We start from the raw sequence: 26,391 nt of genomic DNA on the forward strand, positions 1-26,391 counted from the left end.
GTTTCAGGTTATTGAGGATTTTGCCTAGGGCGTGTTTGGTGTACGTATCAAAGGAGGACCATGCGGCATCGTTTTTAGGGCCAAGCTTAGGGTGGGGTTGGTCAGACTTGGTTGGAGAAGAGGTGGAGATTTCTGTATTAGGAGCAGAGTGTGGTAGTTGGTTATTGAGGAGATCCTTCAAGATGTTGTCGGTCTTCAGATTAAAGAAAGTAGAGAATTCTTCACAGTTAGGTTGAGGCCGAGCTAGGTCTTGTAGCCGTTGGGGTGCATCCTTGGATTGATTTTTGATTAATTCGAAAAGTTTTTTGGGGCGGTTTTTTGCTTGGTTTAGTTGATGGCTGAAGAAATCAGCTTTAGTGCGCTTAATCTTTTTGTAGTAAGCATTTCTCTTTTTCCTTAGAAGTTTAAGGTGGATAGCTGAAGGGACTGATCTCCAGTTGCGTTCAAGGGATCTGAGGGCCCGTCTGTCCTCATTAAGCAGCGTGTTATACCAAGGCTTGGAATCTTTAATGGGAGCTCTCTTAATTTGCAAAGGGGCTACCTCATTAATTATCGTAGTCATAGCATTGAGATAGTGGTTGGTGAGAACATCAACATCAGAGGTGACTGAAGAGGGCTAGAGCAGATTGTAGCTGGAAGAGGGTAGTGAGTTGGAATTGAGTTTTTTCAGGTCTCTTTTCCAGATCTTTGGTTTTGTGGACTGCGTTGAAATGGGTTTGGTGGTTCCCTTGATATAGAAGGCAATAATATGATGGTCCGACCAGTCACAAGGTTGGATCGAATCAACCTGGATGATGTCAGATTTAGCGATTATAAGATCAATGGTTGAGCCTTTATTGTGTGTCGGGCTGTTGCAGGATTGGATGAGGGTAAGATCATCCAATAAGTTTTTGAAGCTCTTGACCACTGAGTCATTGTTGTCGTTCCAATGGAGATTGAAGTCGCCAAGGAATATTTGGGTATTCTGCTGACCTGTGTTGGAGGCGATCAAGTCCATGAGGTGTTCGATGAAGAGGAGGTTGTCTCCTGGGGGATGATAGATGATGTGGGATGAACATACTGGTTTGCCATTGCAACTAATGTCCAGACACAAGTATTCGCATGATGTGAAAGTAGGCGATAAGGCTCTGTTTAGGGTGATGCTGCTGCGATGTATACAGGCTGTGCCACCCCCTATTTTGTCCGTTCTGTCTAATCTAATGATGTCGTAGTCAGGTGGAACAAGGATGTCGAGGAGAGGGGTAGATGATTCTTTTAACCAGGTTTCAGTTAGAAATAAGATATCCAGCTCCTGTGAGATGATGAGGTCAGCTATGTCGGCTGCGTGTCTGGAGGCCGATCTACAGTTTAGCAAAGTGCATTTCAGATGGGGTGAAATGAGGGAGGAGGATGGGTCCTGAATGATAGGGATTCTTCGTAGGTTGTTATCAATGACTCCTCTGTTGTTGTGTGTAGCGAGTCTGCAGGGGTTGAAGGGGACAGTCGGGATGGTCATCTGAGAGGGCGTGAGGGAGTTGGGGAGGGAGGTTTCATAGGAATGCAGAAGGGAGAGGAGATCGCTCTTTGAAAACGGGTTGGTGCTGCGCCTTGGGCGTGTTAGTGTGTTGTGAGACGGAACTGTTTTCCAGCTGGGTGGGTGCATTTTAGAGGCGGGTGAAAAGAAGTCCGGGCGCTCGTGTAATTTATAAGTCATTGAGGGGGTGAAGTGCAATGAGTGTTTAGACAGAATCATCTTGAACTCATGCAGCTCTGCTTGAATTTGGTGCAGGACGATCATAATATCCTCTAGTCTAGGGTCTGGTGCGGATAGGAGAGCGGTTAGGGAGTGTGTTATGCCTGAGGATGGCTGTGTGGGGGGTGCAGAGTGGGTGTTGCTGGCTGTTGAGAAGGTGTGGAGATAGGATGGAGGGTGGAATGCTCCGAGGGAAGCGTGGTATCAAAGGGGGGGTAAAGTGCATCGTTGTAAGCCTGCTGACTATGTGGGGGTGGGTGAATGCGCTGTAGGGAGTATGTGTCAGGAGAGGCCTTGTCAGAAAAAATTCATTATCATTGAATTTATATTATTTGCGTGTGCTTCAGAAACTGTTAACTGTTCATTCAATCTAGGATTGAAACATTGTGAGGATCTGGGTGATTATTCTCAATTCTTGAATGCACAGCAGGATACTGGTATTATGTTATATATTACTGTGTGAACATATATGAGTGCCTGAAGGCTCTATTTTCACCCAATTTTTTGTTAACTGCAAACAAGAGAAGGTAGCTCTATATGCACATTACTATTTGCATAAATCAAGATGAGTGATAATTTGGACAGGGACAGGATGGCAGCAGAGCTATTTGAAAATTTATGCAAGGGTAGTACTGTAACTGAGGCAGTAAAAAGTGGTGATCGCCCACATAATGAAGGGTTACGTGATAAATTCATTAGACTGGAAAGGTTAAAGCACGCAGAAATGTCAATGTGGTCGGATGACGCAACTCTTAAACAGTACGTTAAACTTAATAGGATCCCTAGGGGTCTACGTTCGCAGATCATCCAAACGTACGATGATCTGGACGAAGACCTCCTTAACATTTGGGAAAAGGAATTGATATCCAGTTCAATGAAGTTGATGGATATTTTGATAGAAAATGCTGAAAGAAAAGTCACGAAACTTCAAATTGAAATATCACAAGTAGAGTCTGAGATCGAAGCATTAAATATGCCTGAACCTACAGCCAAGAATTATGAGATTTTGAAGAAAGTTTGATCTAATTATTAGAATGATATAAAACAGAGAAAAGCCGGAAAACCAAAACGGGATGAACTTGATTATAATAGTGGGAAGGTATTTACCTTCTCTAGTAAATATGACTATTTGGTCCAAGCTGACATGGGTAAACAATTGTATGAACCATTGTTCGGTCGCTCTAGTAATACTTTGTTGAGTACAATACCAGCCAGCGAAAGTGATATAGAAGGGGGATTAGGAACATTAGCAAAACAGTTACACCCTTAAGGCAACTCTTCCTTTATGCAAGAAGTAAATCGTATAAAGAGGGGAAACCGAGATCAGACCAAAAAGGTAGACAACACAAGAAAACAAGGCATGGGAAGAGGAGCGGGATCAGAAGGAGACAGCCTGAGAATGAAAACAAGCTCTTGGGACAAGAAACAATAATTTCAGAGAAGGGGAAAGAAGCGGAGGTAGTGAACTTGTCAGACTGTATACTCACGTATCCAATGATCTCATTGCTTATTAAAGGATTAGGCTTCTGTCCTGAAGTCTTTGGTGATTTTTGTACCACGAAAATCGATTTGTTCAAGTTTATAAGAAGCTTGAAACTTAAGAAATATTTTGCCATGAACCCTCAATGTAATAAAAGTTCAACACCAGCATTACTGGATACAGTGTCTAGCAATCTGACTATCGAAGATATACAAGATACTGTTAATCTGCTCTCGATTACTGAGTTAGAGGAGGATCCTGTGACCAATGGCAAGGTATTAAAGGATCTAGATATTAGACCTGACCTATCAATATCAAGTGGACTTAAGATGAAATCAAGGTGATCTCCCAAACTTACTAGTGGGAACAATATCGAATTTTTTCATTAACTAGTTATTTGTGATTTAGATGATTGCATGATGAGGAAGGGACTTTCTAAAAGCCCCTATAAAGATAACCTTTCTTCACAAGAGAGACAAGCCCAAAAGACATTAATGGGAAACCCTAATCTTACTATCAGAAAAGCATACAAAGGGGGGAATATAGTGGTTATGAACACAAAAGACTATGAAAACGAAATCTACTCACAATTGAGTAATACCCAGTGCTATTAGAGGGTATCTCATAACCCTATATTCCCTCTTATAGCTAATATTAATAGTTATCTTAAAAAATGGCATGAAAGTGGTTTGCTAGATGATGACGAATTTTCATACCTTAAAGTGACTCGACCAAGATTTCCTTGCCTATACACTTTGCCGAAAATTCACAAGGGCCTCCCTTTCCACCTGGGAGGCCCATTGTGTCAGGTATTGGGGGACCTACGGAACATATATCGCAATTTGTATATATGCTCCTACAATCAATGATAGTGAATCTACCGTTATATATTAAAGACACTACACATATTCTCAATCTATTGGGGGATATCACTTGGGACCCGGGTATGATCTTAGTGACTCTTGACGTGGTGTCATTATACACCAGCATCCGCAATGAACAGGGACTTAAGGCATTATATCACTTTTTATCTAAAAAAACAGCTGGTCACTGAGAGCATACACAAATGATTTTGACCATGACAGAATTGATACTCACTAATACTTTCTTTCTTTTTAAAGATCAATGGTTTAGACAAACCCAAGGTGTTGCTATGGGTTCTAAATTTTCACCGACCTACGTAAATATTAAGGGCCTGGATGTCGAAGCATGAGTAACTAAGTGGTGGGCTTTTTTTATGTTGAATATAAGTATACTTTTATATTGTAGAATCCTATAGATAATTTTGTTATTGAGATATAGTGTGAAATGAGTGTTTTGAAGTTGCCATTGAAATATGGCGCGACTTCTTGTATGGTGCATACAGTCACCTCTTCGCTTTCTGTTAGTGACTATGTAACCCCGCTTAGCAACGGGAACAGGTTTCCACCGTATCCGGTATGAGACACAACCCACCGAGGTATGTATATCAGGGTGGTATAGGTGTACTGCAAACCCGTGGATTCTAGCCAGTATTCTAAGTCAGCTATCTTTCTTTTTAACACACAGGCTACCCAGTACTGCAGGGGCTGTTTAGGAAATTCAGAAGAATAGGTTCCGTTTTGATGTCAGCGGCTTATACTTACACTGACTCGAACATTTGGTGGGACAAATCTGGGGACCTTCGGGTGAACATTGTAGAGGCTAATACGCTTTTGATAAAGGGATGATGAATTGGTAGTGAATATTATAATGTTGCGTTACAGGCTCAATGTCAATTTTGCAATTTGGAAAGGCTACTTGGAATGAACTTTGACTTTGGGCACTGACTAACCTGGATTAATTTATGAGAAAGTCTGCGGATCTTCGGGTGAGCCCTTTAAATGTTAAACGTGTGTTGATAAAGGCTTCAATAATTGTTAGTGAGAATGTTATCACATTGCGTTACAGGCTCGCTTTTTGGGATTTATCTTTTACGATTTGGAATAATTATTTGGAAGGAACTTTGTTTTGGAATACTGATGTAACTTTGGAGGTAAGCTTCAGTACTTATGGGCCGATTCTGATCCTGGTCAGAAAGCTCTCTGACCGAGCCGGATCCAGAGTGTTTTCCGACTGAGCCGGAGTCCTGCAGTCCGACCATGCGAGTACGATGCGGACGTGTGCTGCCAGACTCGGTTCGGTCGGACTCCCATAGAAGTCAATGGGAGCCGGTCGTACGACGCGTACATAGGTCCCATTGACTGAATAGGTACGTCTCGCACAAGTGCGCCCCCTACAGTGGATACGCGTCGGTGCCATCCACAACGTACATGCCTGTGTTGGGGGGACCCTTGGGTCTCCCCCTGTGTCCTAGGGCTGCGGGTGACAGGGGGTCCAAGGCGGACCCCCAAAGCCAACTTCCCGGACGTTTTGCGAGCCGGACACTCCAGCTCGCACCGGCTGTCCGACGCGTGCATCGTACTGGCTCGGTCGTAAATCGCATTCATTGCACGCCACGGTTAGCTTACGACCGAGATGTACGGAACGGTTTGGACCCGGAAACAACTCGGGCGGTGAATTTCACGTAGCTCGCATCGTACTTGCTCGCTCATACAGCTGTACGAGTCGGGCGGAAAACACGCGTACGGCTCGTAGTTTTTCCGGCCGGATCGTGTTTGGTGCCCTTCCGACCCGGTTCGGAATCGGCCCCTTAGTGTTAGACAGTTGGTGAATTTAATGTAGTATCATTAATAGCTGTTGCCTCATGCCCCTGTCGTCTCAAGTCTAAGGGGACTCTTTCCCTCTTGTTTGTTCTCCAACTCAACAGATACACTGCTGGAATATTACTTTGAAGGTACTGTCCGATTAAATTTTGGGGTACATTGCTGTGTGATTTAAACACAGATTTCACTGAGGGTGTATTAATTGTTAAATTGCACCTTAGCCATCACAGTGACATTTCACAGAATCACCTTTACTTTACGATAACATGCAAATAATAAGTTTAGAATCTTCTTATAATTATTAGCTTAACTTGGTTCAAAAAGATATTTATATTTAGATGGTATTTACTGTCAGCATGCGAAAAAGGCACAATACTTCGGTTTCTTGAATAGCCCCTTGATGTACAAAGGGGATGTTTGGGCTCATAGGTAAATAGACTGAATTGTTTTTTGATGTATTACAATGCGATCATTTGCATTACTACCAGCCCTGAGGAAGTCGTCGGGTTTACAGCCCATATGAGATGAAACACGTTGGTGTAAGGGAGTGGAAGAATTTGCTAAATTAAAAGAGTGGACAAGCCCAAGAACACGAGAAATCTTTTTGTTCTCCTATATTGTTGAATTTATATTATTTGCGTGTGCTTCAGAAACTGTTAACTTTACAGCAAAGGCGGCGAGTACAGTTACGGTCCCGCGGAGATGCAAGTAAACCGCCAAGAACCTGGGCTGTCTCTGAGGTTATTGAGATGCAGCAAGTAAAATATGGCAAGCCGCCCTGTCTACGAAGCCCGTGATTCATGAAAGGGTTAATGCAATATAAGTCCTGCGCAGAGAAAAAGTAAAACACCGAGATCTTGGGGCTTCTATGTGTATGATGAATAATCATCAAAAGGAGGTGAAAAAGCTGAGTATTTAAGGCACAAGGTTAATATAATATAAACAAAGGGAAATGCTATCAGAGTCCCGTGGGGAGGAAAAGTAACCGTTGAGCCCTGCGGTTCCTTTATAATGCTTAATATGCGTCAAAGAAGGTGTGACGAGCTCAGCGTCCTGTCTGATGCGCGTTAGGGAGATAATTACCTCCTATTTGGAGCCGTGACTCGTACGGCGCTTGGGCTGATAAGTCAGGAGCCGAAGTAAGGCTGGAATAGTGGTACGTGGTCCTGCAGGGTGAAATAAAACTCTTTAGGAACCGATAAGCAAAGGACAAGTCCGTCTAGGACTACGGGGGACCTCTAAATCAGAATCCTCTGAGAAAAGCTATACTCCCGAGAACTCGTCTGAAACTGTGCGCACCATTATTTTGAATGTCAAGGAGGCTGATAGTGGTGTTGATGTGGGGAAGATGATAATGCCAGAATGTGACATTGCTGTGGATGGACATGATTTTGTTGTGCTGGCTGATTCTGGTTCACCTTTCACCATGATTGGTAATAAACAATGGGAAAGTGTATGTGGCAGAAAGGGGTGATGATCTGTTGGTGTGGAGGCACCAACGTGATTTGGGTATCATACTGAACCCAAAGCGCTAGCGATCCTAGAAATCAGGTCATGCTGGTTGATTATGCGAGTTGTGGAGAAGTGTACTTTAACAAATTTCCAGAGGTCTTTATCGACACACTGGGATGTCTCAAAGGTTTTGAGCATCATATCATCTTTAAAAAAAAAGCTGTACCCTGTGTACATAAAGTGAGAAGGGTGCCTAATATGATGATGGAACCCTTAAAGGTTGACCTCAAAAGATTGTTGGATTTGGGGGTCATCAAGGAAATAGAATCCTCAGAACGGTTGGCTCCGATTGTTTTGACCCCGCAGGATGGTGGTGCCAATGTCAGAATGTGTGCGGACTTTCATGGGTTGAACGAGTGGATTTGGGTTGATCGTCAGCCTCTTCTTAATATTTCAGAGTCTATTAGCATGCTGAAGGGGGCAAAGATTTTTAGCATGTTGGATCTCTCATCTGCCTACCATCCGATCGTTTTACACAAAGACTCCAGACACCTGACATCCTTTGTAACGCCTTTGGGGGCTTACCATTTTCTGAACATGCCCCATGGCCTGGCCTCGGCGGCGGCTTGTTTCCAAAGGGTTATGAAGGTAGTCCTTGGTGATATGGATAACGTCTTGTTTTTTCAGGACAATATCCTGATTTATGGGAGGAATGAAGTGGAACATGGTGCGACCTTGGAAAGTGTGTTCAAGAGACGGCTTACTGTGAAGAAACAAAAATGTCACATTGGTTTGAAGTCAGTCACGTATCTTGGGCATGTTATCTCAGGATAGGAAATACAACCTAAAATGGAGCTTGCTGAGAATATAGTGAAGGCTCCCACTCCTGTAGATAAGGTGTAACTGAGGTTGTTCGTACAACTTGCGGAGTTCTACTCTAAGTTTCTTCCGGGGTTTGCGAGTGTGGCTGAACCCATCATGGCTTTACTTAGGAAGGGTGTGCATTTTGAGTGGTCTGGTGAATGTCAAGAAGCCTTTGTCACCATTAACAATGAAATAGAGGAAAATGCCCACCTTAGGGCATTTCGATGTCAAGCAAAAGACCATTTTGACTACTGACGCCAGCCTCAAGGGGTTAGGAGCTGTGCTTCAAAATGTTGTGAATAAATGATGCTTGGTCCATGTAGATATTGGGTTGGTTTATTCAAGATGGATGTTATCATGTAGAGCCCCACCAGGAGCACTCTTCCTGCTGCTCTGGCCATCCTCCAACTGACTCTCTCACTCACCAACATTCCACAGCCACCTCACATGCCAACATTCCACACCACAGTCACTCTGGCTGAGCAGCAGGAAGCAAAAGCAACCACTCTCTCCTCCAGGTGGTGGGAGGTGAGGAGAGAGTGGTTGCTTTTGCTTCCAGGGCGCTCAGGGATACTGAAGTGAATTACTCCTGTATAGAGAGGGAGGCTTGAGTGTGTTTTGGGCTGTGAGACATTTTAAATTTTATCTTTGGGGTACTCCATTTTTGGTCAGGTCTGATCATCACCCCCTGGTGTAGGTTTACTCCGTTCATCATAATGAACACATGACTCCCAGGCTTAAACGCTGGAGTGAAGGACTCCCAGAATACAATTTCCGCGTGCAGTATACACCTGGTTTGATCAATAAGTCTGCTGACTGTCTTTCTCGCTTGCCCTTGGAGCATGTGCAGGGCGATATTGAGTTTGAATGGGTGAGCTGGGTAGCAGAACCGGCTCTGTCTAATAAGGAGGGGTTGGGCAGTGTTAACAAGGACAAGGTGTTCTCTTCCCTCAAGGTGAGCATAACCAAAGGTTGGCCTGACTATAAGACCCTTGATCAGGACCTGAGACCCTTTTGGTCTGTGAGGGACGACTTGTCCTTCTATCATGGCAATCTTATGAGGGGTGATAGAGTAGTCCTGCCTACCGATTTCAGGGACAAGATAATTAATCTTGCTCATGAAGGACATTTAGGAAGGAGCCTCACTAAAGCTCATGTAAGAGAGAGGTACTGGTGGCCAGGGATGGACTGTGTGATTGAAAATGTGGTCATAGATTGTTTGTTGTGTGCCACCAATGACAAATCTCATGTCACCAGTCATGTGCTTTTGTCTCCTGTGGTGGTCCCTGATACTGTGTGGTCTAAGTAAGGTTTGGACATAGTTGGTCCTTTCGAGCTTAGGCCCTCTTACAAAAGGGTTTGTTATCCTATTAGTAGACTATACTTCCAAGTGGATGGTGACGAAATGTGTAGCTGTAGTGAATACCAAAACTGTAATTGATTTCCTCAAAGATGTGTTTGTCTCTGAAGGTGTTCCAAAGTTTTTGGTCACCGACAGTGGGGTACAATTTGCATCCCAAGAAATGCGAGAGTTTCTTAAGGATTTTGACATAGTCCATCAAAAGACAGCCTTGTATGCACCACAGGCCAATGGTTTAACTGAAAGGATGGTTAAAAGTTGTGCTCAATTTGCACTTGAATCAAGGTTGTCCTTCAGTAGTGTTTTGTGAGAAACATGGTGGGCTCATCGCACTGTTGCCAATTTGGTCACACAGAGGTCTCCTTTTGAAACCTTGAGGGGAAGAAAAGCCACTTCTAAATTGAATCCTACGTGGTTGCCTGAGTGTACCAGTGTGGGTATTTCAAGTGATATGAGACGGTCCAGACTTTTGGATTACCAGGAGAAATACTAGTTGAGGTATGATGCTAAAATGTCTGTGAAAAGGAGGAAGTGGTGTCTTGGGGATCAAATTTGGGGAAAATACAAAGACACACCTGTAAAGGGATTTCAGGTTTTATGGGTCCCGATACCATCATTGCTATCAGAAAGAATGTCGTGAAGGTTGACACTGGCAACACGTGGAGTATTTCCAGGCTGGTGAGGTACACTGGCAAATCTCCTGGTGTCCATGTTCCTGCTTATTCTAATGATTGGGGTCCCTTCCAGTGAGAGTGAAGTGGCCAGTTCTTCTGCGAAAAGGAGCAGAAATTTGCCTACAAAGCTGAAGGATTATGTCTGACAGCATCTACCGTATTTCTGTTGCTATTATTTATAATGTGTTAATGGTTTTTTTTTCCTTCTTTGTTTGTTTGATTTTTGTTTTTCCTCTTTTCTGTTGTAAAGGGGATGTGTTGTAATTATCTTCTCTAGCATTTGTAGAACTCTGGCTCATGCCATAGAATACAGTGATCCATGAGAATGTCATGGATCAGTCATTCTGTGCGTGGGCTACCTGCTGTCAAGTCGGTGTTTTTGTAAACTGGAATAAACTTCATTAATTCATCTAAGAAGGTTTTTGTGGATTTAATACCGACTTAATTCCTTAAGGTAATGAAAAGAAAAAGAAAATGTGATTTTAAAAAAAGAGCAATATTGTGCCTGGAGTGTACCCTTTGGTCTCTAAAGACCGTTAACGTGCATGGCACTTAGATGCATATAGATTTTTATCCCTTTTCCTACAGTAAATATTTATGCATATAGCACTATATTTTCAAGCACAGTTGGACTATTTAGATCATGAAATACAAAAGAACAGATAGAAGAACATGTGTAATTAGACATGACTGTCAACATTCTGCTGCAAGCAGCTTTTATCGTACTGTGAAAGGTAAGCCATAGTTATTTCAAAAACTATAAACATTGTTTATATCAAGAAAAAGTAATATCAGCAGCATGCCCTGTTCATATTTGTGAAGGCGTTTGTTAGGACGAGAATGTCCCCCACATGTTCCACAGTTGTCTTCGCCTGTGCTGAGTGCCCAACTGCGAGTATCTGGTATTCTACTAATGTAGTGTTTGTGCGACAGCCTAGACCTGTTCCTTGACAAGTGTGAGGTCTAGGACCTATTCTGGACCTAGAGAGGCACAATAAGCATGCCCTCATTTGCTTGATAAAGAACTATCATCTCTGTCATGGATTTAGCATGTAGAGCTGTGATGGCAGCTTACCATGTATTGTGAATGTGTAGGTGTGGTCAGACCGTTTTATTTGTGTCTTTGGAGAGGAGGCTTAGTAGTCCTCTCATGTAATGTTCCGCTTTTGTGCACTAACCCAGATCCTAGCACTAACATCCCATTTGTATGGTATATGCATGTGTGTATCATGTGTGGTGTGGTATGTGTTATGTGTTATGTGTTTGAGTGCACCAGGGTTTTGGGGGCATGGGTGGTCATTTTGATGCCCCTGGCCTATATGTGCACATGATAGAGGTCAATTGGTTTCCCAGACAGTGGTACTGTATTGCAGACATTCCTGAAGTTGAAGGGAGGAGACCTAGCCACTGAAGTGTTGAAAGAAGAGACAGTGCTCCATTTAGAAATTTAATTAAGTCATTTTGCTTCGAGGGGATGCTGAATAGCCTTACAGGATGTGTGTTTGCGGTCCAGAGAAGACATGGCTAGGCAGTTCAGGCTGGAGAGTTCCCATGAGGAACAGGGTCAAGACTGATTTGCATATGGCTGGGTCTGAACTGGGGTGGTGAAGTGAGCTAAAGAACGATGATGGATTCAACCCAGGTCTGGGGGTGAGTGTCTGAAAAGTTTCAGTGCTCTGTCCATCATCTCTTTGTGTTTGCATTGTTCGCCCTAAGTTGGCAGGGAAGGTTCAGACCTCGGCCCCTTGCTCACTTTGCTCTGGATTCAAGCTAGCCTAGCTGATGAGGGGTGCTTGTTTCTGGTCCAGGGAAGACCTGGCTTGGCAGTTCAGGCAGGACTGTTCCCATGAGGAACAGGGTCAAGACTGAATTTTATATGGCTGGGTCTGAACTAGGGTGGCAAGGTGAACTAAAGAACGATGAAGGATTCAACCCAGATCTGTGACAGTGGATGAGTGTCTGGAAAGTTTCAGCGCTCCGTCCATCACCTTATTGTGTTTGCTTTGTTCGCCACAAGTTGGCAGGGTATACCCAGACATGGGTCCCTTGCTCACTTTGCCACTGGATTCAAACTAGCCTGGCTGATGAGGGGTGTTATCCCAAAACCGGTCCCAGAATGCTTGTTTAGGGTCCAGGCAAGACCTGGCTTGGCAGTTCGGGCTGGACTGTTCCCATGAGGGACAGGGTCAAGACTGATTTGCATATGGCTGGGTCTGAACCAGGGTGGCGAAGTGAGCTAAAGTACGATGATGGATTCAACCCAGATCTGTGACTGGGGGTAAGTGTCTGAAACATTTTCGTGCTCCGCCCATCTTCTCCTTGTTTTTGCATTGTTCACCCTAAGTTGGCAGGGTATGCACAGATGTGGGACCCTTGCTCACTTTGCCCCTGGATTCAAGCTAGCCTGGCTGATGAGGAGTGTTACCCCCAAACCGGTCCAGGGAAGGCCTGGCTTAGCAGTTCGGGATGGACTGTCCCTGTGAGGAACAGGGTCAAGATTGATTTGCATATGGCTGGATCCGAACTGGGGTGGCGAAGAGACATAAAGAACGATGATGGTTTTGACCCAGATATGTGAGAAGGGGTGAGTGTCTGAAAAGTTCTAGCGCTCCGTCCATCATCTCCTTGTGTTTGCATTGAATAGCCTTACTTAGCACTGCCATTTGGTAGACGGTGGGTATGAGGGGTAGGACTGCAGTCCATGTTGTCTGAGTGAAAATAGTCCTTTATGTGAAGCCATTCACCTTCCTGATCATGGCTCAATGTCACTGTTGATATTCAAGTGCAATATGCTCTTAGCTCCTTATGCCTCTGTTGTGGGTGCTCCAAACTGGAGCAACCATGCTGTGAGTAGCATCACTCTACACAAAACCTGTGTCTGGAAGGTGGCACATGACAGAAAAAAACAACTCATACCAGTTCTGAGAGCACAGACAGAGATTCCAACATCCACAGTCTGCTTTGACTGAATAATAGTGAGAGCCACTGACCAACTTGTTTTTCCAGTTCCAAAGTCTCATCAACCAAGGAAGGGAGTAGTATACAGAGCAGTGGCAGGTCACACAGGTAAGAGCAGTGGGGCAGGACGTGGTGGGCGTGGTGGAAGTCGACAGACCATGGGATAAGTAATATTAAATAAATGAAAAATAAAACCACGTACTTTGCGCTCGCCGCAATGCCATTGTGTCGAGCGCAAAGTAAGTAGTTTTATTTATTTATTTATTTAATATTACTTATCTTGTTGTGTGTCGACTTCCACCAACCCCCACCTGACCCGCCTCACCACCCTTACTGGTGCGAGCCGCTACTAATACAGAGTACTCAGAAGACTGCTGTGCAGCCAGAGCTGGTGTCAGCCTAACAACCTCAAATGTATGGGGGCATCAGTTAGAGTGTGACCTGGAGTTGGTTCCGTACCCCAAAACGACCGGTGGCTCACCTATTGGAGCAGGAGAAGAAGGAGGGTGCCAGCCCTACAGGAGGTGTGACCAACCAGCACAAGCGAAAGCAGCTAACTCCCCAGCTCCCAGGACAGGGGTGCCCAAGGAGACAACACCATGGCACTGCTCCAAAGTATGCCTGAGTGGGCAGTGTCACTATGACCCTGATGTGGGCTGTACTGTGGCAATGCCCTGAAGAGAGCCAGAGTGGATCATGCCACTGTGAGTTTAAAATTGTGCCAGAGCAGCCCAGGCCAGATGTGTCACCCTGTAGTGTGTAGTATTTTAGTGTTTTGAGTTAGTTAAAGTACTTTCGTTGTATAAAAAGTAAGCACTGGGCACACCAATAAATTATTGTGCTGTTTGGTGATAGCTGAGTACTGAGCTTGTAGCACCCCCTTACTATCTCTCTGAGCAACCAGTTACTACTTGCCATCACTAAGTCAAGTGCTGAAGGAGTTGTGCCTGGCCCAGTTTTCAGAGCACTGTAGGATGGACCCTGGGGCTTCAGAAGCTAATTTCCCCAGCCCCCACAGTGAAGGCCCTGGAGCACTTGTTTGACCTGAGGTCCCCCCAAATGGGGTCTGATCGTTTTTGTCTGCCCAAACCTCCGTGAACAGATTTCTTGAAAAGTGCCAGAATGTGAGCTAGTATGACCTTTGTTGTGTGCTGCATTCCTTATAAGGACAGATCTAAAAGAGATTCTGGCACCGAAGCGATGTAACATTTATATTCTGATATCATAGCTATACCTAGGATCCTTTTGGATCACTTCACCCTGAGAACTGACCACCGTCACCAAAGTGTATGAGAATGGTTTGCTGAAGTTGCTACCTCCACCACACAAGTAAGACATGTATCTGCTACAGTTCATATAAAATTATACAAGGCTGGAAAGAAAGTCTTCCAAGAGATATATATTAATGTTGGTTTTATTCATTTAGTCATTCATTTTCGACTCCACTCTAAGCTTGCCACAGAGATCCATGTACATCTGTAAGGAAGTGCCTCTTTTTTGAATGATCACCCCCAAGTTTTGGACAAATGCTGCACATGCTGAAGGTGTACTGAAGCCTGCTAAACAGACGTCAGTGCCAGTGCTCTGACCCTTAAAAGGTATGTATATGATTTGTTCACCCACAATTGGCATAAGTTAACTTACTCATATGTCCTTATTATATGGTACCAGGGGTACCCTGGGCCTGTAATTTAAAGTGTCTCTCACGGACTGCAGCACTTATTGTGCCACCATGAGTAAGACAAAGCAAAGTATGACTTAGCCTGCCATTGCTGGCTGGCAGAGCAGTTTTCACCTGCTAAATCAACGTTGCCATTTTAAGCAATGGCAAAGCCCAAACATTCCTTTTTAATGTTTATAAATTACCCTTGAGGTAGGCCTACTTAACCCAAAAGGCATGGTGCATTATATTAAAAAGTTGTACATGTGGTTTTTAACTTTGCATGTGCTGACAATAAAATCCCGGCATCGTCGTTTTTACTGTGAAAAGGCTAGTAGCCCCATTGGCAAGTACAAAGTTACACACTAAAAGCTCAGCAGTGCTGACTTCTGAATGGGACTACTAAATATGATACTTCAAGGTATCAAAAGAATCGTTGCATTAAAATCAACTTAATGCTCAATTCGAATTTAATGTAACTTTTGCACAAATGGAAACTTTAGTAAGCAGCCACATTGTTGCTCAAAGCTTTCTAGTGACTGTTTACTTGCCAAAAGACAGTCTTGTTCCCTCCTGGGAGGCGGTGTGAACAAACCTCAGAAAGGAACACAAAGGGCTTGCCGTTGGGAGAAGAGTGACTTCTCCCTGGCAGGAAAGCCAAAAGGGTTTGAGCCCAGAAGGCGAGCTTCAAAGGGAAAACCGCCTTTGTAAGACAAACAGTGGACACACACTAGAGGGACTGCTCTTTTGTTCTTGCAGACAGGTTGCCATCGTGAACAGAGAGGGGAAAACAGTTGTCAAACTGTTTTTTCCATGGGCATGTATCCCCCAGGTAGCCACCCCTCTGGAATGGGCTAAAAAGCTTCACAAGCCAAGAGAATGGTTCTGCCATCTTCTGAGTGGGTAGAATTGTGTATTCTGAGATAGATAAATGTCACGCTTACCAGGAAGTCAGGAGGGGAGTTGGTAGCCCATTGGCTAGAAGTCGCATATCCCCCAATGGCACTACCTGGGCATATTAGTGGCACTCCTGGCACCCAGATATCAGACAACATCTGCACTGGAGCACTGGCGTAACGAAACTCAAGGGGGCCTCCCTGCAAGGCACCTGGAGGGGCCCCTTCTGGGCTCAATCAGGAGCTCTGCCGCCAGAGTGCTGTGCTGAGGGGGCTCCCTGCAGTTTGGGGACCCCCCGCACCGCAGGGGCTGTGGGGGCCTGTGTTACGCCCCTGCACTGGAGTGGACCGAAGAAGAACTGCTCTGTTGTTGTCTGGCCTCAGCAAAGAGAGGATGCGCCAAGACTGATCTTCACTTGCTGCTCCCTGGGCTAGCAAAAAGAGGACTGGGCCTGTGGTGCCATGCTTGAGGAAAAGTCATCCCTGAGCCTTAGATAGAAGAGATGACTCCAAGAGTCAGTTGGCTGTTTACCTGTTACAGCTGCAGGGCCACAAATGCTGACGAAGCCTGCCTTGGTGAGTTGGTATCCAAGAACTCCTGCCTGCCACTGACTGCCAGCGTGCAATCTGGGAGATCGAAACCTAATCCTCTAAAGATCTATCCCAAGTCTGCTGGACCCAGGAGTGTCATCAGAGTGAAATTTAGTCACCCGAGACGGACGTTATCACCAGTTAAAGGGAACATCTGATGTAGCTGTAACTGGAGACCAACGGCAACTGTTTTTTGGCTGGACTTCAACTGGACCTCAATCAACACCTGTGGCTAAAGTCGCCCCACCATGACCGTGTAGCTAGGAATAGCCCCAGGAAGACCCCCTTCACAGGATCAGCATCCTTGGCATCATTCAGCATCTACAGCATCCTGTATCTCTTGTATCAGGACCACTCCATTATAGTCTCTGTTATTTGCTTATAGAGCCTGGAACTGGACTTGAGACCTAATTGACTTTGAGGTAACTGTCCAAACAACCCTCAATGGCCTATGTTACCTGCTCCCTGTCAGAACTGGTCCCCCACAATCGACCAGAGTAGTAGTTTATAAATATTAACTAGAGTTTGCAAAGTTTGACTGCAAGCACGGTCCAATACAATGATTTATTGTATTGAATGAGAAAGATGTATTGTTCTTTTAAAAAATCATATCTCCAGAACCCTCCAGTGTATGTTTTGTCAGTGTGGTGTCATTTTAAAGATAAAACTACTGTTGTAAATTGGTGTCGGAATGTTTTGAGTCTTGTTTCTGTATTTGACTGTTTCTTAATGCTTTACACTTGTTCCTTTGATAAAGACTGACTGCTCAGAGGCACAGCTAGCCAGGGTTGAGCTGAGGCTTTTCAAACGAATCTGACTGGACCCAGTACAGGAACGGAGTTTCTTACACAGTGATGTCTCACAACTACACCATATAAATAACAGCTTTCCTCACAACATCGTATATAGATTTCATACAAAACACAAACATATTCACAGTTAATAATAAAACTTGATTTCATTCTGAAAATTCACTAAAGTATTTCAAAAGATCAGAAAAGTAGCTTAAAATGTAATTTGGCAAACAAATAATGCACATATGTAAGTTGTGTTCCACATCCACCTTGATATCTCATTCTGTCATCATTCACAATGCCCATATTACAGATAAAATCATTGGCTGGAGGAAGATTTCTACTCCTAAAACTAAGATAAATGCTACAAACAGCTGGGTCCAATTTGGGTTTAAATAAAAGTGAAATTCAATGCCGGAGTCCTGCCAATGTGCAATCTCGTATTTGTTAAACACTGACCTCTGTCATTTTGAAAACTAACGTTTTCAACAAAATGCACAGTTGAGATTTCCCAATACAATTGGAAATCCAGGAAATAATTCAGCAATAAATACAAACATACAGATATCATTGATATGAAGCTGAAATTTCATTTTATATTCTGAATTTGACTTTTGATGTAAAAGAGATCTTAAGATGTTGAACTCACTGAACATGCTTTCTCCAAACTGTTTTGTATGTTTAGGTGATGCAGTGCGGTCTTAACGCATACATACGCTGGGCAGTTGCCTGGGGGCCCCATGTAGGCCAGAATTTAACACATATTTTCTCTTAAACATTTTATTCCTGTAAGTGGTTCTGTAGGCAGGACCCAGTGTACTGCTTTGCTCAGGGGCCTATAATGCTGTTAAAAAGGCCCTGGGGTGATGATGTCTTTTGTGGTTGAGGAGTGTGTATACAGCACTGCTGTGACTCACCCTGACCTTGGCAGTAGAGGGACCTATGCCTGATCCGCGTCATGCATATTGAGTTAACATTTTGGTAAGTTGTGTTGGGTGGCTCCTGCCAAGTATGGAACTCACACATCCTGTTGAAAACAAATGACTTTTTTGTTCAGAAATTTTCCTTGACAAATGGATTAACCTTTTTTTCTTATCTGACCACTTTAGTGGCTGTGGATAAATTGCCTAACTTCTTGGCTGCCCCGAATACTAGTGATGGAAGGCCACTTGCTCATCACCAGACGTCAATCCACCTGAACGCCGAAGATATGGATTTCCTTACTTTAGCTTTTGAAGACGCACAAAAAGGGATACCTTCTTCCAGGTAAAGAAGAGGCTGTACAGAAAGCTTACAATCCAACTATTCGCTTTAACAGTCAGATTTAGTGCATGCCTTCTTGCCAACCTCTAGCTCAACCCCTAGTTCTTAAAGTCATTTTAATTCCCATGTTTATACTGTGCTCCATTGCTTTTTCTAGATTTGTGTTTTAGAAGTGTCATAAATGCATACTTAAAATTTCTTTCATTAGGCTGTCACAGAAACCCTGTTCTGCATCACATTATAATACTCCTTCCATGAACTCTGGAATAATCTCAAACATTATGAAAAATATGCAGTCATATTAGCAGATTTTCAAATCCCATAAGGATGGGATTCGGAATGGCACATTAAAAAAAAATCATCCAGCATCACAAAATATACTATTTTTTTCAGAATAGGAAGTTTTTTGGGTGGTTTAACCTCAAATAAAGGAATGGGGTACCAAGAGCACGAAGAGTAACTACATTTTTAACCCTTTATTACAAAACAGTTTTACTGCCAACCATGCTAACATTAATACTGCAATGGACACTACTTATAAACTGAACAAATCTGTTCTCTAATTCAAAATCAGGCCAAAAACATTTAAAACACTGCCACTAAACTCTTTAAAATATGTGAAATATGTATTTAGTAGAGAAAGTCTCTCGTTGTATTTCGTTGTCTATGGAAACATGCTAGAAAAACACACTTAGTACCAGTTTCTGTTTATTGTATTCCAGAGGTCTGGATGTGCCTCCTCTTCACTTTTACCAAGGCAAGAGGTGTATGAATTATCCACTCAAATCGGTCTCCAACTCATTTAGTAATAATTGTGAAGTGGAGTAGGGGACCACATACTTCTGCTTATCATCAGTGTTTTTTTTTGTTTTTTTTATTGAGCATAAGAAAAAACATGGCAAACACAATAATCAGGATACATAAACACAAAAGCTCTCCCATCTCATATTAAAAATAGTCAATAAATAGAACAAGTTACATATTCCATTTGCACACAATAAAAAAGACATACAAGAAAAAAAGAGACCTGCATACTATTAGGTCTCATTTTTGAACTATAGATTAATAAATAAAGAGCGCAACTTCATCCCTCAGTTTCCTTAATATAAAATACCAGAATTCTAGATAGCAGCCAATAGTAATACCATGTGCCCCCTTTACATCTTATCATTTGGATACATAATCATAGCATAACTTTCCCATATCATCCCAAACCTCCGTACTGCCCCTATCCTCTTCGCATAGGCATCTTCGAACTTGTGAGTCCTTTCCAGCTTAAGTAGCCAATATAGGGACTTTTTGAGATTTCCAATTCTGTAATATTAGTGATCTGGCTACTGCTATAGCTATAAAAGCAAAAGATAGTCTACATAAAGAGCATGAGAGAAACCAAATAATGCCAGCGATGCATCTGGAAGGGTCACTGCCCTGCAAGCTCCTGAGGCGAAAAGCCGGGAGGTTTTTAAAAACTGCATTTTAAGCTTTGTTTGTGTAATAACTTTGTGTTTTTAACAAACATCTTGCTGCTATCACGTGCACTTTCCCAACGAGCCGACTGAGCGCTCATGAGGGATTCTGACACACCGGCGCTGGGTGAGGGGAAGACTGCGGCCACGCCCACCCCCTCCAGGCCACGCCCCCTTTTCCCGTAGCTATAAAAGAGCGCGCTGATCCACAAGCGCGGTCACTGCCCTGCAAGCTCCTGAGGCGAAAAGCCGGGAGGTTTTTAAAAACTGCATTTTAAGCTTTGTTTGCGTAATAACTTTGTGCTTTTAACAAACATCTTGCTGCTATCACGTGCACTTTCCCAACGAGCCGACTGAGCGCTCACGAGGGATTCTGACACACCGGCGCTGGGTGAGGGGAAGACTGCGGCCACGCCCACCCCCCTTCAGGCCACACCCCCCCCCAACATAAAAACATGTGCTTCCCCCGGAAGAGCAGCGGACGGGCGCAGCGGGCGTGCCGTTTGCGCGCCGAAGGCGCGCCTAAGGCAAGCCCGTCTGCGCCCGTCCGCGACAGGATCGCGTCCAGCACCAGCCATGCTGCCTGTGTCCATTCACACATTCAAAGGATTGTCTGGTCCAGTGCGGAGCTACGGTCACTGAACACTGCCACTCCCTGTCAGTCGCCTGAGCTCAATCTGACGACTCAGGATCTCCCGCCCCACTGCCCACGCTGCCAAAAGTCTCTTGGCATTGTCTCTCCCCAAATTGTATCACCTCTCAAAAAAGCAAGTAAACCATCTCGCAACACCTCCTCTACCCAACTTAGGATCGGTCTACTGAACTGCAGATCCCTTCCCAAGCATGCTGATGATTTATGCTTACTAATAGCGGACTCTAATTGGGACGCCTTTTGCCTTACGGAGACATGGCTCAATGAGGACAACATGGCATCCATTTCGCTAGCAATCCCGCCAGGCTTTAAACTGAGCTTCTCTAATAGAAAGGAAGGCCGAAGAGGTGGTGGAGTGGCTTTCATCTACAACGAGAAATACACATTGTTGTCCTCCACTCCTACTACATTCCCAGGCACAGAGGGGTTACACTTTTGCCTCCAAACTACCCCCCAACTGTCTCTTACAGGCCTAATTATCTACAGACCCCCGGACTGCCCGGCATCATCTTTGAGTGAGCTTATGGACTTTATAGTCCTAAACTCTCTAGCCCACCCGCATTATATTGTAGCCGGTGATTTTAATCTTCACGCCGACAATTCTGATTGTCCACAGGCTACTCACCTCATCTCAACCCTGCAATCGGCCAATCTAACTCAAGCTATTGCAGGCCCCACGCATCGGGCGGGGCATATGCTGGACCTTTTCTTTTCCAACATATCGAACACAAAAGCTAATTCTCCGATACCACTGCTCTGGACGGATCACTACTCAATCACTATGTCCATCTCAATCTCCTCCCAGTCTCAGATCACAGGGAAACGCTCCTATGTGCGGAGAAAATGGGATAATTTAACAGCGGACACTCTATGCCCGGCACTTCGAGCAAACCCCCTACCCCTTACCTCGGATGTAAACTCCGATGCTGCATCACTGAACTCGTGGATTGGCAATGTAGTGGACTCTATCGCTCCGGCCAGAAGCGCTACGTCGCGCAGAGAATCTCCCTCTGATCCGTGGTTCTCCCCTGAGCTGATGGCCGAAAAAAGTAAATGCAAAAAGCTGGAGCGCCTTTGGCGAGCAAATTATTGCAAATCAGCCAAAACCAGCTATAAAAAAGCCCTCCATGCCTTACATTTATCCATAAAAAAAGCCAAAAAAATCTTCTTTGCAACCTCCATCCAGCAGGCGGAACAATCAAGTAAAGAAGTTTTTAAGATTGTTAAATCTTTCTTCAAGCCCAGAGCCATCGAGACGGATATTATCCCATCCGCCAGACTCTGTGAAACCATCTCAGATTTCTTTGACACCAAAATATTAAAAGTGTATGATACTTTTACGAACCCCGAGCCGACATCTATGGATGAGCTGGGAGTTTCTGAGCCACCCGCTTCCTCCTTAAATCAATTTCAGCCCATCACCCTCTCTGAGGCATTGAAAGAAATAAAAAAATGCTAATCTGGGGCACCTGATGATCCATGCCCACCTAAACTGTGGAAATTAATGTCTGACGCAATCGCAGTACCCCTCTTACACATATGGAACACGTCCATTACAACAGGCATGTTCCCGGATTGCCGGAAACAGGCCACTCTTCTCCCGCTGAAAAAAAAATCCCAAGGCGCGCCGGATGATCTGAGCAATCTCCGACCCATCTCCCTTTTAGCAGCCCCTGGCAAAATGCTCGAAAAACTGATCCAACGGCAGCTTAACAGCTTTATTGAAGAAAGCGGTGCCCTACATGAAACTCAGTCTGGCTTTAGGGCCGGCTTTAGCACCGAGACGGCCCTCATTGAGGTTGCCGAGTCAATCAGGTGGTCCTTAGATTCAGGGGCATCAGCTATGCTGGTGCTCCTGGATCTATCCGCTGCTTTTGATACGGTAGATCATAGCAGACTGCTGATTCGACTTAAGGACATCGGCCTTGGAGACAAAGCTCTTAACTGGCTACACTCCTACCTCACAGATCGGTCCCAGAAAGTGGCTCTGGGCCCCTTCTCTTCTGAACCTAAAGGCCTCTGGTGTGGTGTCCCACAGGGGTCGGCACTCAGCCCTCTGCTGTTCAATGTCTATCTGGCCCCGCTTTTCACCTTGATTGCTAAATGGGGGGTCAAGGCAATATCATACGCGGATGACACTCAATTGGTCTTCCCCTATACAGACACGTCAGAGGCAGCTTTTAGTAAAATCAGGGGCTGTCTTCGAGACGTGGCCAAATGGATGAACACTAATAAACTCAAAATGAATGCGACCAAAACAGAGGTGTTATTCTTTGGAAATCTCAAACACCCCCCTCCGAACTTGTGGTGGCCAACGGAAATGGGCCCTGCACCATCTCCCGGAACCCATGCAAAAAATCTAGGAGTAAGATGGGATGAGAATTTGTCCTTCTTGCCGCAGGCTGCCTGCACAAACTCAGAAATTTGCGAAAATTTCTGCCCCTGCTACCAGTCAAGTGTCGAAAAACGGTTGTTCACGCAACAATCACATCTCGACTTGACTATTCTAATGGCCTCTTTCTTGGTCTGCCCAAATATGCGGTGCAACGCTTACAGATCGTGCAGAATGCGGCTGCGAGATTGATAAAACGTGTCCCTTTCAGGCAGCATATCTCTCCGCATCTGCACGAGCTGCACTGGTTGCCAGTGGCAAGCAGAATTAAGTTCAAGGTGCTTACCTTGGCTTTCAGTGCACTAAAAGGTACGTGTCCCAACTATCTAAAACTTCGACTTCCCCGTTACCACCAAAAACGAGAGCTGCGCTCAAACTCCTTGCTCAAACTAACTACTCCACGTGTGAGGAAAGCTAGACTTGGAGGCAGGTCCTTCTCTGCCGGCACGGCTAAACTATGGAATACCTTGCCCCCTGCCATCCAATCTGCCACTACAGAAGCTAGCTTTAGGAAGCTCCTAAAAACTTGGCTCTTTATGCAATAATTTTGATCTTCCCCCTGACTACTCGCTCTTGGCTGTAGGACTCGCTAGCGCCGGGACACCTCACCTGAGGTAGCTGTTCGCGCTCTACAAGCATCTGTATTATTATTATTATTATCTCTATTGGCAAACATTTGCTAATAAACTTGAACACCTCCTTCCAGAAGTAGTGTAGTTTCGGACAAGTAAAAAATATATGTGTCCAGTCTCCCGCCTCTGACAGATTACATCTAAAACAGACATTCGGTGTCATGGAAACCATTTATGCAGCTTAGAAGGAGTGTAATAGGATCTAGAGAGAAAAGACATTCTTTGATAATTCGCTGCCCTAAAAGCCCAGTGGCTAATCTCACAGATTTGTCGCCATTCCTGGATACTGAACCAGCAATTGGTTTCCTGTGCAATTCTAGAGTGCAATATTTCAATACGGTCCTTATTCGTCTCCTGGCATAATAACCTATACCAGTTACCAACACCAGTCAGATTAATCTCGAAAGCTGCCTTCGTCTGTCATCAGTGTTGTGATCAGTCTTCATGACTAACTGTACAGCATATGGCGCTTTACTATGGGAAGGGTGCAGGTCCTAAGTTGTGCTGGGAGGAGGGACATTTTGGCATCCTTGGACTTCCCATTTCGTATTATGCACAGCAGCAGAGGGCAGGTGCACACTCCTTCTCCGTCTGCTGCTCCACAGCTACAGGTTGTGGCCCAACAACCTCTATAAGTGTGTGTTAATGGTCTCAAACATTTAAGGCTGAGTGTGATTGCAATTACTCACAATTCCCACAAACTGTGGGGCACCTAGAGCCTCCCTTGTAAAGATGAGGGCCATGTGCCCTGGAAATTGTACCCCTAGTGGGTCACCATCCACATTGTTTATAGATTTACCCAGGAAAGAGCACACACGCCTGTTTAGTAATCACACTAAGCTTCCAGGTTAAGTTGAATTGGCTTTATTTGAATTTACAAGTACTCTCAATACCTGGTACCATCATCCCCAGGCAGCAGGCAACTGCTGAAGCATGGAGCCATGCACAGCCACATTCTAATCAACAATCCATACCCATAGAATGCACGTGCATCACTATACTGATGCAAGGGCGTGTAGCCACTTTATAACACACCCCCTTCAGTTACGTCCAGAATGTATGAATAAAACGTTTAAGAAAAATGTAAAAGAAAGTAACCAAGTTACTGATGAAACAAAGATTTTAAATTACATTGAAAATTCAGTAATACAATACAAATTCCAAACAGAGCAAGAACAACAAAACGAGTGCCTACAGCGCCTATTGTTACATGAAGTAAGCAACATGGTCAATTGACTGATAAAACTGCAAAGAACACAAAACATGGCTACGAGTGAAAACTAAGTCCTACAGGTTATTAAACTTCATCAGACATAATCATGTAAATACATGGGCGGTAATTTTGGTCTCAGAATCCTACTAATACCAACTGCTGTTCTAATGTTGGAGCTGGAATGAATACCTAACCTGGAACGATCACCACTTTCAAACAGACTATTGAAGCCGCTTCGCTCTCCTCATCTCTGATTAACATGTATCCACTACAACCATCACCCCTATCTTCCTCCCATCCACACTCTCGAGCGCAATATTTTTCCACCCTTCTCAAGATCCAGTGGTCACCATTTTGCAGAACCAAATGCCACCTATGCAACTCTTTCAACTTAAAATGACCTAGGGGCACATGCAAGGTATTTTGCAATCGCAAACAGTGAGATTTGCAAAAATCGGACATTTGCGATTGCAAAATGACATTTCCTAATGCATGAAAGGTATTTGGATTCGCAATTCAGGTAATCACAATTTCTTGTGATTACCTAAATTGTGAATGCAAATAGGGAATCGCAATTTGCGATTCCCTAAAGCATATGTAAGAAGCCTTTCCTAAATGCGAACTGTGCATTTAGGAAACGCTAATTAGTATCAACTTCAAGCTGAAGCTAATATGTGCATACTTTGAAAAATGCACAAAACTGCATTATTCAAAGTGTGTTAGGGGGGCCTTAGGGCCCCGGGCACCCTTGCCTTTGCATTACCTATTTTGCGATTACCAATTAGGTCATCGAAATGTAGGCACTGCAAGACCATTGTCACTTATGGGCCTGGAGGCCCATAGGCCAGAATGGAGTTGCAATTGCATATAGCGATTCCCTAATTGTGATTGCGATTCTTAAGGAATCGCAATTAGAGAATGGCTATTTGCATCCTTTTTTGATGCATTGCGTTTTGCGATTACCAAATAGTGATTTCTTAACCTCTTGAGTGCCCATGACGAGATGGTCTCGTCATGGGCCGCGGTTGCGCTGTGCCCATGACGAGACTATCTCGTCATGAGCCCCGCCCGCTAATGAAACGCCCGGCACAGGGCGTGGAAAGGGCGGGGCACTCAAGGGGTTAATAATGGCCATTTGGTAATCGCAAAAACAAACTTTGATGCATATGCCCCCTAGAAACTTACTCAAACCTTTCTTCATGCGTCCCGATTTAATCTTGACTGAATTACCAGGCAAAATTCTAGCATTACTCAGCTAACTGTGAGCTTTTTCACCCTCACCACTCCTGCCATTAATCAAATCTCTCATCCGTGAGGGATTAAGTTTGAAAATGTTTTTTCTGTCCCGCCGGTTGAATTCGGCAGCTCCCCTTTACTTAAAACACGAATATTGGATAAATTATCTAACCACGTGGTGAAGTTGATTAACATGCCTCACATTTTTTCAACTACAGAAGATGACTTGATGAGATAGATTTACAAGTGCTCTAATTTTTACCTATTTTGGGCAGTGTGTATCTGCTACACACATAATGCGAATTGTCAGCCCCATGTTCCTCTCAATGGGGTGCCCGGCTGTGCCCCATGTGAGTAATCACCTTCTCTTTCCCTCACACAACTGGTGTGCA

At 44.3% G+C, this 26,391-nt stretch overlaps 1 protein-coding gene across 1 annotated transcript in view; it reads left to right on the top strand.

Annotated features, from left to right (window-relative positions):
* The window catches only part of PYROXD2 (pyridine nucleotide-disulphide oxidoreductase domain 2), a 332,144-nt gene that overhangs the window by 217,457 nt on the left and 88,296 nt on the right, over positions 1 to 26,391 (top strand). The window contains exon 12 of the mRNA XM_085606329.1: positions 18,255 to 18,411. Coding sequence (XP_085462455.1) covers positions 18,255 to 18,411 — 157 coding nt within the window. The remainder of the gene's footprint in view (positions 1 to 18,254; positions 18,412 to 26,391) is intronic.

This window comes from Triturus cristatus, chromosome 1_2, assembly GCF_964204655.1.
Source record: "Triturus cristatus chromosome 1_2, aTriCri1.1, whole genome shotgun sequence".
In the NCBI taxonomy this organism is placed as follows: domain Eukaryota; kingdom Metazoa; phylum Chordata; class Amphibia; order Caudata; family Salamandridae; genus Triturus; species Triturus cristatus.